Below are 20,647 nucleotides of genomic sequence, written 5' to 3' on the forward strand. Positions count from 1 at the left end.
ATTAACAACAATAGGTCACCGTACGGCCTTCAACAATGAGCAAAGCCCATACCGCATAGTCAGCTATAATAGGCCCAGATAAGACAATGTAAAACAATTCAAACGAGAAGACTAACAGCCTCATTTATGTAAAAAAATGAATGAAAAAACAAATATGTAACACATAAACAAACGACAACCACTGAATTACAGGCTCCTGATATAGATTTTTTCTCTTTTGTTATTGTATTGTTCTCATCTGTAGCTAACTCATGTGGGGATTTTTTAAACTTAGGGTTCAGGCTATGAAGGCATTTCCATAAAGATTTTGAGTCATTAGAGTCTTTTACCATGTTTTTTATACGAATAGAGTAAGTTAATTGGCTTTAAGCATCAACAAAATGGTGACATCAAGTAATTATAAAGCTTACCACTTTTTCTTGAACAGGTATAGGTGTTGGCTCTGTAGCTACAGGTTTGGTTTGCTTTTCACCTGTCTGATTAACTTTCCGCCCTTTCTGTGACTTCTGTAATTATACACGGAGCTGATTTAGAGAGAATTACATTGATTTTTGGTTGCTGTAATTGATTGCAGATGTCTAAAGGAATATTTATTATTTACCTTTAATACAATAAGTTATGGTTTACAGAATATCAACATTGACAATACAACCTACTGGATTTCAGCTAATCATACCAGATTTGTAAGCACGAGTCTTAAAATTAAGTCCGCCTAATATGAAACTTAAGATTAAGGATAAAAAAGAAATATGAAACGCATATACGATAATAATTTTACAAGATCTTTTATAAACGATACCCTTAATATTCATTTTTTTTGTCTTGCAGCATGTCAATAATTTATTCATTTAACCTACAAATTCCTCACAAGGATATTTTAGGGATCTTCCTGTGACTCACAAGTCGATAGTAAAGGTACTCATATAGTTCTGGTCTGACCTGCCTATATATCATCTATATAATGGAATGATCTCTTTTCAACAATGCAAACACTGAATAAGCCAGGTTAATAGTTGAGTGTTATTAACTGGCTTTTTCTGTATTGGCACTGGTATAGATTAAAGGTTTGCTGTATTGGCCTCAAGACCTGTAGGGTCGAGGGCCAATACAGCTGTCAGCTGACCAAGAATCTATACAATGGCCAATACAGAAACAGAAAGTACATGACACTTTTATTAAGTAATCCAACTTTTTCAATACAGACTTGTTCTGAATGCTGTATTACATACATCAAATGTAAATATAGGGCCAATATTTCCAATACGGACTGGCAATGAATCCTTTTTCAGTATTGAACCGGGCCGAAAAGCAATATAGATCATGACCAGAACGACGTCACCAGTATGACACATGCAGTTTTGGTAGTATTAGGGCTATTTTAATCGTATTATTTAATAAAACATTATCAATATTTGTACTTTCAATTTAATATTGTATGAGTTTTTCTCATTGTGTAAGACTATAGTGGTCTGTAGTTTTTACATCCTTGTCCTCAAATCTTCAATTTATGGTTGTCTCATTGATGCATTATTTATATACTGAGAATTCATTGTTATTTGTGGGCTACCAGATTTGGTATACCACATTGCCTCACATTCTCATTAAGAAAAAATTCACACACCTAATCAAATGGGCATTCAAAAAATCAGAATCTGAATATATATGTTCAAACTCTTTTAGGTCATTTTTTAGTAGCAATAAACAAAAAAACTATGTTAATTGGACATGCTTTGATACTATATATGCCCTTGAATTTTTACTAGATAACATTTTTGTTCGCTTTGGGGATTCCGTATATCGTCAGATTATCGGAATTCCAATGGGGACTAACTGTGCACCACTTATTGCGGACCTGTTTTTGTATTGTTATGAGTTACAATTTATGACAAAAATAAGCAAAGACCCATCGAAGCAACATCTGATAAACAAATTTAATAATACTTTTAGATATTTGGATGATATTTTGGCTCTCAATAATGACGAATTCAGTATGTATATTAATGAAATTTATCCTGTTGAACTTACTTTAAATAAAGCTAATACTAACAATGACCACTGCCCTTTTCTCGATCTTGATATCTATATCACTAATGGAAAGCTGAATACTAAAATTTATGATAAAAGGGATGATTTTTCATTTCCTATCGTTAATTATCCGTTTTTAGATGGTGACGTTTCCTTGTCACCATCTTACGGTGTTTGTATATCTCAACTTGTACGATTCGCGCGTATATGTAATAATGTTTTAGATTTTAACGAGAGAAATTTATGTATTACTGAAAAGTTATTACACCAGGGTTTTCGATATCACAAACTAGTCAAAACATTTACTAAATTTTATCATCGGTATAAAGACATCATTCGTAAATATAGCTCAACATGCAGACTTCTAATACGTTCAGGTATTTCACATCCAATTTTTTATGGAAATATTCTTTATAAAGCACAAAGGTGTCAGTATTCACCTCAAAAACTAACAAAACCTTTGAATAGACTTATTAAGAAGGGATATAGTTACGATACTGTTGTCAGATCATTAAAGATTGCATATTTTGGCGTTAATATTGATTCACTTATAGGGTCTTTGCATCGGAACTAAACACATTTATTCAAAAACCAGTTGTTGGCATGACACGGGTTATGATCTTCTCATATATGTTATGATGGTATGATACTAATCCCCTAACGGGAAGGATTGTGCCTGATGTTCATATGATGAAATCATAATCTTTCAGTCAGTTTAATTGAAGTCTAGAGCTGGCATGTCAGTTAACTGCTAGTAGTCTGTTGTTATTTATGTATTATTGTCATTTTGTTTATTTTCTTTGGTTACATCTTCTGACATCGGACTCGGACTTCTCTTGAACTGAATTTTAATGTGCGTATAGTTATGCGTTTACTTTTCTACATTGGCTAGAGGTATAGGGGGAGGGTTGAGATCTCACAAACATGTTTAACCCCACCGCATTTTCGCGCCTGTCCCAAGTCAGGAGCCTCTGGCCTTTGTTAGTCTTGTATTATTTTAATTTTAGTTTCTTGCGTACAATTTGGAAATTAGTATGGCGTTCATTATCACTGGACTAGTATATATTTGTTTAGGGGCCAGCTGAAGGACGCCACGGGGTGCGGGAATTTGTCGCTACATTGAAGACCTGTTGGTGACCCTCTGCTGTTGTTTTTTATTTGGTCGGGTTGTTGTCTCTTTGACACATTCCCCATTTCCATTCTCAATTTTATTTGTGGATATAAGAAAATGTTCTACAAAGTACCAATTTTCTACAAACTGATTTAAATGCCAGTGTCCATGCTTCCTTTAGAAGGCTCCGTTCAATTTTCTGCTGTTAAAACCTTTCAAAATTCTTATATAGATTCGAAGGTAGAGTGAAAAGGGGATTTTAGGTGCTTAAATATCTAACAATTTCAAAGAAAGAGGACTTTCTTTTCCATACAAAGAAACCACATATCAACAGTTTAGAAAATTGCAAATTAGTAAACTCATTTTTACAACTGAAATACTGTGTAAATGAGATTGTACATTAGTTGTTTTCTATTCAACATTCCCGACAAAAATATTTAAAACTTTTAGAACCACTTGCATACCTTTCCTTGAGTTTTATTCAGATGTAATTTTTCCACTTCTGGATCTTTGGCTTGCTTCCTCAATTCAACTATTTTCTACAAAACAGAAACTATGCCATGTAAACTTGAAAGTTACAGGCTTTAATTGATACATGTATAAAAAATACATGAAAAAGAGGAAAACAACTTTTATATGCACATACTTTAGTTATTCTTTGTGTTGTTGATCAATTTTGCAATTTAAATGTTATAACTAGCACCTTTAATTTGTTAGATAATTGCAAAACTTAAAAAAAAATCAGTAAAAACCAAGATTTCAGAAGCAATGTGCCAAACCAGGGTTTTAAATTTTCAGAGTAGACAGAACTTGTCCTGCTAACCATTTTTTAGTTTATACTATTAACCTAGTTCTTATAGTTTTCAAATTAAAGTTTGAAAAAATGTATATTTCAGGGGCAATCACTCAAAAACAGGCAGAAAGGCTTTTCAGAATTTCATACTGAATAAGAATAAGTATTGTCAGTCAAATCATTTTTGAAATTTACACTTTTTAATCAAGCTCCCATATTTTGATAACAGCCAAAAACTGCAAACAAAATATATTTCAAGAACAATAATTGCAATACAAGTTCATAGATTTTTCTCCAATTTTTTGTGATAGATACTTCTTTTGCAGATCCTTTTTGCAATTAATACTTTTAAATAAGCTCATATAGTGTTTGAAACACTAGCAAGAAAATGCCCAAAAAATTAAATAAATATTTCAGCTCCAAAACAGATTTTTTCATTTTTTTAGTATATAAAACTTGTTTGCTGTTCTTTTTTTAACCTGATCAGTTTTTCTCTAGTTGCTGCGTTTTGCAATGTTGATGGTCATGTTTTTATTCATTACATCCCTTGGCATTGCCAGGGGACATTACAGACAAACTCAGGCCATTATTACAGAACTTAAACATTCAATACGCTAGACGTGTGTTTCGTCTACATAAGACTAATCAGTGACGCTCAGATCAAAATAGTTAGAAATCCATACAAGTACAAAGTTGAAGAGCATTGAAGATCAAATATTAACCTGAACACACGAATCCAATGAAAAATTGGTATCCAACAAATATCATCCTTTTAATATACAACCACCATGCTGAATTGACCAGATGCCCGAAGATTTTTTGTTCCTAAGTCAGGTCTCAAACGGGTCAGCATTGCCAATAAAACAAAATCAAGACATACAAGGGACAACCAATATCAAAGAAATTGTATTAGCAAGTGTACTAAAAGCAAATGGAACACTGAATATGTAATAGTTGGAACTATTACTAGAAACTAATAGTAGGTAGAGATTTTTTAAGGGGAATCTAAGACTGTAAATGTAAACTACCTTCTTTGCTTCACTGTATGGTACTAATACTGATTCCTGTTAAAGTAAAAATATACAACATCTTTATTTCTACAAAATGAATAAATTATCTGTAGCAATTATGGCAATAAATATGCAATCTTTTTGATGGAAAAAAAAACTATTCATTCAATGTGGAATTTTTATCAAAGCAAAATAAGAACTTCTATTTAGCTGTATCTTCCAAAATCTTTAAAGTCCTGAAACGAAATTTTTTTTCTGGATTAAAATTGTCAAAAAAGCTTGCAGAATAAGGCTAGAGTCTTAATTCAAATCTTAATTGAAATTTAATAGCAATCTGATTCTTGATTTATATAGCAAAACAATTTTTCTGTATATTCTGTGGCACCGTTCTATTCAAAATTTATATTCCTTGGTAAACCATGGGTAAATAAATGAACAAAGTTCCAATATTCCCCACATGGCACATGTTTCATCTATCAAAAATCAATAACTAAAAGAAACTTTTTTTGTTCTTTTAAAACTATTTACAATATCTTAAAGAAATGAAGGCTTGAGAGCGAAAAAAAAGCCATTTCTAATATAGCTAATTTTTCTAAGGGGCACAACTCTTTTACAAATATTTGATGGACCCTGGTTTTTGATTTTGTCCAAAACATTGCCTCAAAATAAACCTTTTATATAAATTTGATAAAATTTAGGCAAAAATTGTACACATGAGACCACTAACAATGTAATTTTCCATATAATCAATATTTCCAGGGACAAAATATTTTCAAATAGTTGATTAGCTCTGATTTTGAACTTGTCCAAGACATTGCTGATATAAATCAAGTATTATAAAAATCTGGCAAAAAATGTACAAGTGTGGGCATTAAGATTGGATGGACATCCGATGTTTCTAAATCTCCTCCAAACTGTTCATTCAGGGGACTAAAACATAAATAGGCACTGCAGGAGGTATAAAGAGAAATTCTTTTTTATCTGAAATCCTAAAGCAGTATAACTACTCAGGTCTTTTAAAATACTGTAAATTTTATTGATAGGCAAAACAAGTTTGTATAATAGTAATCTGGACACTTTTGTGTGCAGAAATGTCACTTGTAAGGTCAAATAAAAAAGTATGTGTGGTTCCAGTTACATCTGAAAAAAAGTTAGGGTAGGTAGGTAGGGATTTTTTTTTATTTTATGTTTTTTTTTTACATTGAGTCTATGGGAGCAACATTCTGACTTTAACAGTGCTTAATGAAAAATGACAATAAAATCTTTAGGGTAGGCTATTTTTAAGCCGAAAAAGTAGGGACGGTAGGGTTACTGGAACCACACATATATTTTTATTTGGCCTAATGATGTAATAAACATTGAAATCAATAAATTTGACCAAAATTGACTATTTTACACACAGGTTTTGAAAGAAATAGTTTTAGCTTAATTCTGTTAATACAGCTCCATTAGACAATAACAAGACATGTATTTCGTACCTACCTCTTCACTTGAATCATGGTCATCACTGGACAATAGAACTGAAGGGTCTTGACTGAATCTTTTTTGACTGAAAGAAAATGGTTATATCATACTTAAATTATCAATATGGATGTACATTGTATAAAGCTTATAATTAATGCTACCTGAATACATTTTACATATGTAATAATAGACATCATTCAACAAATTAGCATCTCCTATAAATGTCCATATTATGTATTTCATTTACAAGCATACAAACCATTTTGTTTTCAAGTTCTCAGTTTCAGAATATTTTCAAATATGGTTCAAAATGATTGCACAAGAGGCTCCCATATATTTTTCCTATAATGCAAACAATTATGTCAATTATTTGTAATTTTTTATTTAAAGGCATTTGGTAGGTCTTGTATTGATGATTGTTACTACTTTTTAAATATCTATACAAGTCTTTTTCAATCTAGGATTTAATGGTCATTAACACAATGTATCATAGCTACAGTTGGGTGCAGACCAAGCATTACATGTAGACAGGCCGAAAAAGTTATCACAGCGTTTACTCGAGTGCACTTCATGTTAACGCCACGTTTATGTGCGTTAACTCTGAAATTTCAGTAGACATAAAAAGTAAAGAAATGGGTGTTTACTTTCGAGTTTACCTCCGCGTTAACGCAAAAACAGCGTCTTCTAATTTTGTAAAGAGTAAACGGACGTTTACTTTAACGTTTACTTATGAGTAAAAGAATGTGCATCTTCTATTTTCGTTAATAGTAAACGCACGTTTACTGTTTGTAGTAAACGCGCGTTAACACAGATAGTCATTGTATCCTGGATACACTGACCTAAAATATCAATTTGATTGACATGTTGACGATTACAGTTAATTAATAATGTTATCACACTTCTTTGATAAATTTAATCAAAATTATTCAAAGTAAATTTCTTTTTCTTCACAAAAAAAATATTGTTCAAGTATGTCCTTTTATTAAATTGATTTAATCATCACCAAAATCAAACAGTTTTCACATCTCAGACAGGCTTACTCAGGATGACTCGTTCAAGAAAATTATTCGTTATCATTAACCAAAACTGACCATATTTGCCCTCTATCAAGTTATCTATACCATGTATACAGCAGCGTAGTAATTCAGTTATATGTTTTATGTCCTTATGGACCGCATAAAACAATTGATATAAATATTGGAACCAGCATGTTTGTACTATTTTTATTCAAAATATTTAACCTTTAACAATTTTCAGTAGTTTTAAAACCCCAAACTGACTCATATAACAAAATTATTTGTCCGCATCAACCAAAACTGCCCATATTTGCACTTTATTATGTAAATCTTTATAGCCGCATAGTAAATGAGTTATATTTTCATGTAAGGATGGATTGTATAATACAAATGATGGCAATATTGGCACAAAATGACTAAAAAATTTTGTTCACATCAATTTAGAGTGCCAGTATGCCCTCCTTTTATTCAAAATATTGAATCGTGAACAAATTTTAGTAGTTTTCATACCTCAGTCTGACTCGTATAACAAAATGACTTGTCCGCATCAACCAAAACTGACCATATTTTCACTTTATTAAGTAAATCTATATATCCGCATAGTAAATGAGTTATATTTTTCATGAACAGATGGATTGTATAATACAAATGATAACAATGTTGGCACATAATGACTAAAATATTTTGTTCGCATCAATTTAGAGTGCCAGCATGTCCTCTTTTTATTCAAAATATGGAAATGTCAACAAATATCAGTAGTTTTCATACCTGAAACTGACTCATATAACAAAATTATTCGTCCACATCAACCAAAATTGACCATATTAGCATTTTATTATGTGAATCTATATAGTAAACAAGAGGCTCTCAAGAGCCTGAATCGCTCACCTTAATTCTTTTGGTTAAATCTCTCATCAATGATTATTTTGGCTTTTTAATTTATTTAAATGTTTTTTGGATCGTCCTATTTTCTTCAAAAGCCAAAAAAAAAATAATCATTTTCTCCTATGTTCTATTTTAGCCATAGGAGCTATGTTTCTTGACATACAAGGAAATAAAATATAAAATTTATACTAGATACTCTGAAACTCATTTAGCCTAAGTTTGGCTGAAATTGATACAGCAGTTTCAAAGGAGAAGATTTTCTAAAGTAAGTCAACATGATGAACAAATTGTGAAAAAAGTCTTTAAAGGGCAATAACTCCTTAAGGGGTCAATTGACAATTTTCGTCAAATTGACTTAATTGAAGATCTTACTTTGCTGAACATTATTGCTGTTTACAGTTTATTTCTATCTATAATTATATTCCAGATAATAAACAAAAACAGCAAAATTTCCTTAAAATTATCAACCTGATAAACAATATTACCCAACATCAGATTTGCTCTAAATGCTTTGGTTTTTGAGTTATAAGCCAAAAACTGCATTTGACCCCTATGTTCTATTTTTAGCAATGGTGACCATGTTTGTTGATAGATCATTACTTCGGATACAATTTACAAACTAGATACCCTAAGGAACATTCAGTTAAAGTTTGGAAGTATTTGGCCCAGTAGTTTCAGAGGAGAAGATTCTTGAAATAGTTTACGACGACAGACAACGGACGACGACGGACGCCAAGTGATGGCATAAGCTCACTTGTCCCTTCGGGACAGGTGAGCTAATGAGTTACATTTTTATGCTAGAAGGGATTTTATGATAGCAATATTGGAGCGTTATGACTAAAAAAAATTGTTCGCATCAGTTAAGAGTGCCAGCATGTACAACTTTTATTCAAGATATTTTAAAAATAGTAAACAAATATCAGTAGTTTTCATACTTCAGACTGACTTGCATAACAACGTTATTAGTCCGAATCAACCAAAATTGGCCATATTTGCACATTATGATGTAAATCTTAAAGTCACATAGTAAATCAGTAATATTTTCATGTCAGTATTTCTTGATGGTTTGTATTTTAAACAAAACTATTTTACTGCATCATTCAACACTAACATGAATGATTCATGTACTTTAAAATGAAAAGTATGAGAAGTTGTCTTCTTGGAATAGTATACTGTTAATATATCATATGCAGGCTGATTGATTTTGTGTGTAGCATAACGTCCAGGGGCAAATGTTTCATTCATATTCAGATTGAGTATATTTTTCGGACTTCCAAAATATCATTTACAATCGTTTTAAATAAGTCGGTCTAAATTGACGAGATGGTACAAATGTACATACTTAAAAATACAACACTTTATTAATATCGCTTTCAATACACTGTACAATTCTCGTTTGAACATTTGGCAAAACAGAAGCTTAAATCTTATCATTCCAAGGTGAATTACGATTAAAAATAATGTATTAAAATATTAATGCATCGGGTTGTAGTATATAGGAATTCGAAGAGACAGCTAAAAATGGGGAACGAAGCAGCGTAAACCAAGATGTTTATATCCCATCATATACAAATATTTTTCCGATGTGGTGGATAACCTTTCTATCTGCCTCGATATTTGTACATGTAACTTTTAAAAAGAAAATATAGAAAATCTGCTAATCAGTAAAGTTATTGGAACTGATTTTTTTGTAATTTAATTAAAATTAATATTTCGAATTAAAAGTGTTTTTGAATAGTTCTGGTTTGAAACACATATGCGTAAAATATTAAGATAAAAGTCGTTTTATTAAAACAAATGTTCAAATGAACACGAAGTTTATTTTTTAATTTACACAATCAGCTAACGCGAAAAGTAAACACGTGTTAACTTCCAAATGCACGTAAAAATACATATATGAAATCTGTAGTAAACGCCCGTTTACTTTTAAGTGCATGTAAAAATATTTTTTTGAAATCTGAAGTAAACGGCCATTTACTACTGACTAAACGGACACAGAGTAAACGCCTGTTTACTCCGGTAGACATTAGAAATTACCATGTTGACGGCGTTAAAGTTATTATTGTAAATGCGAAAATTGAAGATAACTAAGGAAATATGTTCACGTGGCGTTAACTTTATGTAATGCTTGGTCTGCACCCAACTGTATTATCTGTATAACATTTCTAGATAAGAAATGGGTATTTTTTTTAGGGATAGCAATTTTGGTGGAATCAAATACTTGGTTCAAATACTCACAAAAAACTGGAAATAAAAGATAAGTGTTAAGTCAGCTATTACAGAAATCCTTATTTTTAGACTTATTGGTGTGTAACTGGCAATTTGTGTTTTTGAAAAATAAGCAAAAACTCTTTAAATTTCACTTTCTCAATCATATATTATATATATATATATATCCTTAAATCACTTAGCTTATTTGAGGCAAAATAATCTGTTTGCAATTATTACTGATAATTTGTACCATTGGTTAATTTTTCATTTATTTTTTAAACCTGATTCTTATCTTTTAAGATCAAATAAAGGCAAGGATATTTGTGGTATTTTATTTTTACTGTGAAATTTATTCAAACAAAAATTAAGACCAGTCCTTACAGAGTTCAATAGGATGAACCTAGAATTTAGTAGATTTTTGTCTGATATTTCAAGTACACAGAAGCATTATGCATTTATATATGAATAAAGACAATGAATAGCAAAAAAAAATATTCTGATTCAACAAAATTCTCTGTTCATCATTTTTTGTATGTCATACACGCTGGCAAACCCAAGAAAAATGAAGGAGACATTAATCTGTATATATTTTTCCCTTAAAAATTTTTTTATATAGAAAATCAATGTGAAGATTAAAATTCTGCTTGTCTGTTATGTCAAGAAATTACAATATGGTTGACAAGTAAAATTTATGTTGCAAAATTACTTTTCTTTTTTCTTATATTCTTGAAATATTAAATTTTGTACAACAAAGAACTCACCTATTACAATTCTTATGTCCAAAGTAAAAATAAGCTCCAAACAGTGTCATTATGTGTGAAAAACAAAATACCAAATTTAGAGAAAAGGTGGCTGTATCGATTTCACTAAAATGAACACTACTGTAAGTGAGAAGCGAACATGAAAATGGGCAATAACACCTGTCCATCAGGTGATAAATCTAATTACCCGCTAAAAAAACTGTGATAATTAGTCAACTTTCCTAACCACTGTCACATTATAGCTATTACGAAAAAATCAATACAATTTAATTGATGAAAGGAAGCTAATATGATTTGTCAGAAATAAGACATAAGTAATTAGAGTTGATAACACCATGTCATTTAAATCAAAACCGTAAATTATTTCTCTGAAACTTTTCCTATCACTATCTAGATATTTTTGCATTTGGATACATTGTAGCTCATACATGATTTCATTTACCGGTACATAAATTTTAACATTTCCATAAATATTTGAAATCAAATAATATGAATAAATGGAAAATGACAAAAATATCAAACTCTTTTATTTTAAGGCTATTGCTCATATCTATGCCAACAAAAAACAATTTATCAAATTGCTATTTTGGGTCACTTGTCATGGTATATATCATCCTCATTTGACAAAACTGAACCCAACTTCAATGTTATTATTGTAAAATTAAAAAAAAAAAATAATCCATCCAATGGAAGCTTCATTTATCATTCAAAATCATATTTCCTCTTATATATATACCGGTATACTAAAACTACAATTATACATTGAATAAACCAATATAACAGAAGAATGGAAAATGAGAACAAATTGAGTACAAATGGAACTTTTTGGAGGCAGGGAATTTAAAGCATAACATTTACAAGTCTGATCTTCAAAACATTTCCAATAAGATGAAGAATACAAAATCTACAGCTCCACATTCATTGACATTGTCAACTTGTTACTGCAGCAGATGCATGGAAATAATAAAGCAATTATATATTTATGTAGGTATTAGAGATTGATAATTATATGTTTATGTAAGTATTAGAGAATGATGACTAAGATTAAATAGCAGAGAATCCTTTGTATTGATCTGGTCTTTGATACCTTACCTGGCTTATATACCTTGTAGTTATCATTATATGGTGACATATATATATAAACAAAATCAAGGACATTCACACTAGCTTACAATTTCATTTTTCCAAATTACCTCAATTCTTATATCTTGAGTAACTGCGTTGCAATTTTCCATATATGAATCAATATTTTTAAGGAGCATGACTTATCTTAAATATGGATCAGCACTGATTTTCAAACATTTTTGTCCAAGGCATTTCTGATATAAGCTTTTCATAAACATTTTATAAATATATGGCAAGAATTTTACATGTGATAGGTCTTACAATGCAACTTTCTATAGAATTTACATTTCATAAGGACATTACTCCTTAAATAATAATTGATTGGCACTGATTTTTTAACTTGCCTGAGACATTGCTGATCTTAACCTTAGATATAAAATTCATAACAATCTTTCGAAAAATATATGCTTCAGGGCATAGTTCTTTGAAAAAATTGACACTGATTTTGGATATAATCCAAGAACTACTGATCATATAAACCAGAATAATGGACTGATGGACTATCAAAAGTCTGGTAATACTATGTCCCCTGTTACTCATCATGCTGGGGACAATAAAAAAATCAACATACATTATACATGTATATCAGTTATTATCCCGATTTTAGAAATTTTCCTTTAATCTCATTGACTGATCATTTCCTTTCTCAGCGCAGTAGAGTGATACGAAAAATTATCTCTAGAAACTAAGGGTGCATATGCCCGTTGTCAATAAAATTAACAATGTCGCCATAGGTAAAATAGTGATATAGAGATTATCATTGGTCATTTCCTCGATTCCTTTTCTCACTTTTGCTGTGGCGGCTCAAGCGAGAAAATCAGACCAATGATAATCTATAATTGTCACAGTAAAAAAAATAAAAAGAAACAACACTTTTCATAATATGACAAAAACTAATTTGCAAATTTATTGTTATTGAATTTCGAAAGAACTTTCAAATTTTTTAAATGTGGTATTTCAAAATTTCGTATAATAAAGCTAAAACAAACCTTATACAAATATGTCAACTTTTTTCTCAATAAATTGAAACAAATATCAGAAACTGTCTTAAACTGCTTTTTTTGTCTTCATAATAAACAAGAATAAAGGTGTGAAGATATGTGTAAATGTAATTATCATCTGGAAAAGATGGATTCATCAGTGGCAATGTCTCCAACTGTTCAACATAATACATCAAATTGATACTCATGTGCTTATTTTATTTACTGTGTAAGCATTTATTTCTTTTTGGTAAAAAATGTACCAATTTTGGTGGTTGAAAGAAAATTTGAGTTGCTTTGAAAAAAGTATGAATTTCCTATTTAACAAATTTGTGTTACAATCATACCCATGAAATCTACAACTAGAGGCTCTCAAGAGCCTGTATCGCTCACCTGATTCTACTTGGGTTTTTGAAATCATATAAAAAAATATAAAATTTGGCTAAAAGTGACAACACAACCTCATTTATAAGAAAAGGAACATGTTTAATTTCATTCAAAAGTTCCCCACTGGCGGCCATCTTGGATGACGGATCGGCTACAAAGTAACAACACTTGGTCAGCACCTCATAAGGAACATTCATGCCATGTTTGGTTTTATTCCATTCAGTGGTTCTCTAAAAGAAGTCATTTGTATGCATTTCCCATAGGGTCCTATGTTAATATTAGTCCCCTGCTGGCGGCCATCTTGGATGATGGATCGGCTACAAAGTAACAACACTTGGTCAGCACCTCATAAGGAACATTCATGCAATGTTTGGTTTTATTCCATTTAGTGGTTCTCTAAAAGAAGTCATTTGTATGCATTTCCCATAGGGTCCTATGTTAAACTAAGTCCCCCGCTGGCGTCAATCTTGGATAATGGATCGGCTACAAAGTAACAACACTTGGTCAGCACCACATTAGGAACATTCATGCCATATTTGATTTCATTCCATTCAGTGGTTCTCTAAAAGAAGTCATTTGTATGCATTTCCCATAGGGTCCTATGTTAAACTAAGTCCCACGCTGGCGGCCATCTTGGATGATGGATCGGCTACAAAGTAACAACACTTGGTCAGCACCACATAAGGAACATTCATGCCATGTTTGGTTTCATTCCATTCAGTGGTTCACTAGAAGAAGTGATTTGTATGCATTTCCCATATGGTCCTATGTTAAACTAAGTCCCCGGCTAGCGGCCATCTTGGATGATGGATCGGCAACAAAGTAACAACACTTGGTCAGCACCTCATAAGGAACATTCATGCTATGTTTGGTTTTATTCCATTCAGTGGTTCTCTAAAAGAAGTCATTTGTATGCATTTCCCATAGGGTCCTATGTTAAACTAAGTCCCCGGCTAGCGGCCATCTTGGATGATGGATCGGCAACAAAGTAACAACACTTGGTCAGCACCTCATAAGGAACATTCATGCCATGTTTGGTTTCATTCCATTCAGTGGTTCTCTAAAAGAAGTCATTTGTATGCATTTCCCATAGCGTCCTATGTTAAACTAAGTCCCCCGCTGGCGGCCATCTTGGATGATGGATTGGCTACAAAGTAACAACACTTGGTCAGCACCTCATAAGGAACATTCATGCCATGTTTGGTTCCATTCCATTCAGTGGTTCTCTAGAAGAAGTTCAAAATGTAAATTGTTAACGACGACGACGACGACGGACGACGACGGACGACGACGGACGACGGACGCCAAGTGGTGAGAAAAGCTCACTTGGCCCTTCGGGCCAGGTGAGCTAAAAAATGTGTGCAACAAAAATTGTGGACATAACAACAGATCACATCAATTATAACTTCTCCAGAAACAATTCACACTGCTGAGCTGAGACAAAACAACAACCAAAACCATGTTGTCCTAATAATCTGACTTGGTACAAGCACAAAATGTGGTGGAGTTAACAATTTTTTACTAGCACACATCTATATCCTCCAATCCTCTTGTTGATAAACAATTTGGAAAGCAGGGTTAAATATGTTGGTATTATCCACAAGGGCAGATGAACTTACAAAAAACTTTAAAATATATCTCAATATGTTAGGACTGTCTAAACAATTTCAATGTATTTACAAATCTTAAATAAGTACACTCATAAAACTATCACATCATTGAAATTCAACAAATATATGAGAGCACATGTAGAGTAGTCTATTTTCTATGTGTTTTTTATTATTCCAAGTGTATAACCTAATAACTCAAATGAAATACAAGACCAGCACACATTTTCCAATATGTAAACTAACTGACATGGTAAAATAATCTTTTCTAAAAATATCAATAAAATCCATAACAGATTGCTACCCCTGTTATGCTGTGCTATGATATTGTTAACTGAAGTTGAAGGCCATATTGTGACCTACAATGTACAGTTGCTTTAAAATGCTTCATTTGGATTCAGTTTGATAGTTACATACACCTTATGGTGTAACACCACTAATTTGGGCCCGGCCAGAAAGCACATACCAGAAAGTAGTACATATTTAACACAAAATAGTTCCTACGCATGAGTGTAACTTTCAAAATATGTAAGATATTTAGGTATTTTTGGCATCAAATGAAAGCTGAAGGACTGGTGATCACTGTAGAACACTTTTGGACTTTTAACTTAAATTATTAAAAAAACTGCACCAAATTTTAAAAAGAGGGTACATTTTGTCTGTTTGTCACATCTGAAGTACCTGTTTTGGTACATCCGAAGTTCCGGGAACCACTTCTTTCTTATATGCCATTAAAGGTATGTTGATTTTTTCAGTACAAGACAGCATAAAGTGTTGCTTTGACATGTAATGATTGCCACTTTATTTGAACTTAAAATAAAAGAAGTGTGCCTACTTGAAATGGAGGAATTTAACATAGAAAGCAATGGGACCATGAATTAGTGGTGTACTTCCTTATCGCTATTTGTCCGCCAATACTGAACATCACAAAGGTATTCGTAAAACTTTGACATCATAATAGAAAACATCTTAAGCCATAGTGATTGTTGTATGAAGTCAATAGTTCAAGAGGTGCAGATTCTCAGGTCAAATGTAACAGATTTCTAAATAGTGATAAGATAGGGGGAGGGCTGAGATCTCATAAACAAATTTAAACCCGCCGCATTTTTGCGCCTGTCCCAAGTCAGGAGCCTCTGGCCTTTGTTAGTCTTGTATTATTTTAATTTTAGTTTCTTGTGTACAATTTGTAAATTAGTATGGCGTTCATTATCACTGAACTAGTATATTTGTTTTGGGGCCAGCTGAAGGGCGCCTCCGGGTGCGGGAATTTCTCGCTACATTGAAGACCTGTTGGTGACCTTCTGCTGTTGGTGACCTTCTGCTGTTGCTTTTTCTAGGGTCGGGTTGTTGTCTCTTTGACACATTTATGACACAGAAATTAACAACTAAAGACTTTTAAAATTGAACTGGCAGTACATTGTCTGAGCATTGGCGTAAGCGTATAAAACACAGATCAATAACAGTCCCCAATTATGGATATTTTCTGTGGAAAAAAGATTATTTCAAAGACAAATTTAGCAATTACAAAACACTACATTTACACGTCATATCACAAATATTTCCGACTTTGTATGGTTTCAAAGGAGTTGCAGCTCAATGTCTCTTCCGTTAAAAGTACATGTATAGATATCCAATCCTATTGAATTAATCTTACCTCTCTTAATAAAGACATGAATGCATCAATAGAGAAAAAAGGTAGAGGCGTCTTCATAGTGGTCAATGTCTAAATCCTTCATACCATAGTGAAAATACTAACAGGGCCTTAGTCCTATGATTCAACCTAAAAAACCTTTCAAAATGAGACTTTATTTGGGGGGGGGGTTTGAAAGGAATTTGTAGCCCATAGAGAACTGTAAAAATAAAACCTACAAGTTCACAACAACAATAACATGTTTTTACTTACCTCCATTGTGACATGGCCGATTCTATATTTATAACAGTACATCCTGGAAAATTCCTTATTTGTTCAGGAACACTGTCGTCCATACGGTTATTTTTGATCATTTGGTGTAAAACTTCATCACTGGCAACACCATCCTTCTGAAACTGAAGTTTCTGTCCTTGATCTTTCAGCTCACTCAGCATCTTATCATTATTTTTTGTCTTTTCACATATTCTCATGCCCTTCTTGTTGATGGCAATAGCCATGTCAATTTTTCCAGTGTGATAGAATGCTTGAGAGTAACGGTAGTAACCCTGTATCAAATTTAAATATTACAAAACTGTAACTTCCATTGACTTAAAGCTGTCTGACAATAAACAAATGTTATCCACTGATTTTAAAACTCAAATGTTGCACTACCCTATAGACCCTTATCAAATGATGTTGCTTTACTGTATTATATATATAAAGAGAGAGAGAGAGAGAGAGAGAGAGAGTAAAATGTTGTACTACTCTATAGACCCTTGTCAAATGAATTGATTTAATGTACAAATGATTTGATTTAATGTACATGTATAGACACTTGTCTAAAATTGAAGATCTCAGAGTGCCTTTTTTATTTTTGCTGTTTCATTGACATATAAGGAACTATGTGGCCAAGTGTTCTAAGAAGTTAATCTATCATATTCACTTACCTGACTTTTGGGATTTTGGATAAGTATTTTAACAACAGAGCAGTTTTGATAGTACCCATAACAGCCAGTTGTAAATCAAGATGAAAATGCCCACCCTGATTGATTGCCATAGATTCTTTAATGAATCCTTCATCAAAGAGATTACATGAAGCAGTTACATGTAATCAAAATCCAATAAGTTTGCTCTATTTTTTGCCCTGGTGGCCATGTTAACAGTATAGCGGGTTCATAAGACACAAATGTAAAACATGATACCTAAAGGATTATTTTTGCCAAGTTTGGTTCAATTTGGCCCAATTTTTTCTGAGGAAGATTTTATTGCTCCATGACGGCTAAAAAATAAAATTACCTTAATCCAGTCTGGTTTCATGAGAACAGCTCTTCTGCCATCTGCCAATGCTTCTCTATAAATATAAAACAAGTGAAACTGCGAGCTACTGCTCACTGATGATACCCCCGCCGCAAGTGGATAATATTAATAGTGTAAAAATATGCAAGTGTTCGGTAAACAGGAAGTTGTCAAGTGATGAATCTGAAAACGCATCACACGGTATAGCTGACTTATAATAATCCTGAAACCAAATTTCAGAAATCCTTGTATTGTAGTTCCTGAGAAAAATGTGACGAAAATTTTTAACTTGGTTATCATGTGTAAAATCATACAAGTGTTCGGTAAACAGGAAGTAGTCGAATGATGAATCTGAAAACACATCACACGGTATAGCTGACTTATATAAATCTTGAAACCAAATTTCAGAAATCCTTGTATTGTAGTTCCTGAGAAAAATGTGACGAAAATTTTCAACTTGGCTATCATGTGTAAAATCAGACAAGTGTTCGGTAAACAGGAAGTTGTCAAGTGATGAATCTGAAAACGCATCACACGGTGTGGCTGACATATATAAATGTTGATACCAAATTACAGAAAGGGTGGATGTGTAGTTCCTGAGAAAAATGTGACGAAAGTTTCATGGGACGGACTGACTGACGGACTGATGGACGGACGGACTGACGGACGGACTGACGGACGGACTGATGGACAGACGGACTGACAGACAGAGGTAAAACAGTATACCCCCCCTTTTTTAAAGCGGGGGTATAATTAAAAATAGTTTGACAAATTGACAAAATCAGTCTGTGCAAATCTTATCCTCTCGAGAGTTAGTCTATTAAATATTCTTTCAATAATATTTCATACTGTGAAAGTACTTGTATTCATGGGTATCAATTTTCGAAGTTAGAGCAATATTTACGTAATTTATGTTTGTGGGTTCTTAAATTTGAGGATTTTAGTTTTCTGAAAAAATAAAGACAAGAATTTGAAGCCATCACAAATGAAGATTCTTGAAAATATTCATATGTTGTATAAAAGTGATTTGTGAGATATTGCAAAATAAAGGGTTCATTTTCACGTACTTGTTCGTCCTTCATATAACACATTTTTAATAAAATACTTGGTTTTGTAATTTAATAACCTGATTCAATTATGCGTACAAATTGTCATAATTGAAGGAAATTGCAAAGTAAAAATTTCAATTGTTGCACATGAATAATTAGAAGTGATTAACCCTAGATCAAATGATTATTAGTCGAACCTACATGGGGATCTTTCCATTTGGACAACAGTTATTTTACTTCATTGAACACTAAATTTCATGTATATTTTTTTTATTACAAAAATCACCAACCCTGCAAGAAAACTCATGAGTAGTCTAGGTTGTTGATAGATTTTGACACACTGAGAATTTTGATGAAGTTGAATTTTTGTTTACCTCTGATAGTTTTCAAGATATTAGATAGTTGTTGCCTTTGACCTGCATGTTATATTTCTTGCCATGGAGGTCATATTGGTTGACTGGCAGGGACAAAAAAAATATTCAAGATACCTTTAAGATCCTTTTAGTGTAAGTTTGGTTGATAATGTGCTGTGATTTCAGAGATTTGTGTTTAAATTTGTGCTATGACTGATGAAAAATGATAACAATAGCTCACATGGCAGTAGGTAACCTAACAAGTAAGTATTTGTCCTACAGATTACAACTCATCACTGTCAAGCTGCTGACCAAACACAAAGTCATCCTATTCATTAGTAGCTGAGAAAAGGTGTGATAAAAATATTTTTTGGACCAATGGAAGGACAAGTGAATGCAATGTAGCTTGATAATGCTGAGGTACATTTACAATGATGACTAAATAAGAAGATAATACAGCAACAGAAGTCCTTATCATTTTCCTAATGAAATGCTACAGCATAGGCAACATAAATATGTTTTCATTCTTCTATTCTTTCAATAATTGTACAAAGTCTGTATTGATATTTAGATCATGGAAACTTACTGATAGTTTTCCAACTTTTGATAGGCTTGTGCTCGGTTTCCATAACAGAGATGATTAAATTGACTGAAAAATATAAAAGAAAGTTGAATGTCAGATTCAACAGATGGCATGATAAAAAGATGATATTTATTTGTAATAAATATAATGTATTTTAACATTTATAATCAGATACTTATCTGATGATATTGATGATCTACTACAAAAGCCGACAATATTCCTAATTAGATATTTGTATTTATGGCTCTTGGGAAAATGAATTCATTCATAACTGTCAAGTACCTTATCCTGTCATATCTAAACAGCTATATAAGTAATATATATATAAATTGTTTCTGAGGTGCTTTAGATTTTTTAAAAC

The 20,647-nt window shown here is 32.2% G+C and overlaps 1 protein-coding gene across 5 annotated transcripts in view; it reads right to left on the bottom strand.

Annotated features, from left to right (window-relative positions):
* Nucleotides 1-20,647, bottom strand: part of LOC139523927 (E3 ubiquitin-protein ligase TTC3-like) — a 99,887-nt gene that overhangs the window by 40,439 nt on the left and 38,801 nt on the right. For all 5 annotated transcript variants that reach the window (XM_071318350.1, XM_071318346.1, XM_071318349.1 and 2 more), the window contains 7 exons: nucleotides 20,290-20,352; nucleotides 18,302-18,356; nucleotides 17,279-17,571; nucleotides 6,422-6,488; nucleotides 4,958-4,993; nucleotides 3,601-3,675; nucleotides 411-506 (listed from right to left, as the gene is read on the bottom strand). In XM_071318350.1, the coding sequence (XP_071174451.1) occupies nucleotides 411-506; nucleotides 3,601-3,675; nucleotides 4,958-4,993; nucleotides 6,422-6,488; nucleotides 17,279-17,571; nucleotides 18,302-18,356; nucleotides 20,290-20,352 (685 nt within the window). The remainder of the gene's footprint in view (nucleotides 1-410; nucleotides 507-3,600; nucleotides 3,676-4,957; nucleotides 4,994-6,421; nucleotides 6,489-17,278; nucleotides 17,572-18,301; nucleotides 18,357-20,289; nucleotides 20,353-20,647) is intronic.

Source organism: Mytilus edulis, chromosome 5, assembly GCF_963676685.1.
Source record: "Mytilus edulis chromosome 5, xbMytEdul2.2, whole genome shotgun sequence".
Taxonomy (NCBI): domain Eukaryota; kingdom Metazoa; phylum Mollusca; class Bivalvia; order Mytilida; family Mytilidae; genus Mytilus; species Mytilus edulis.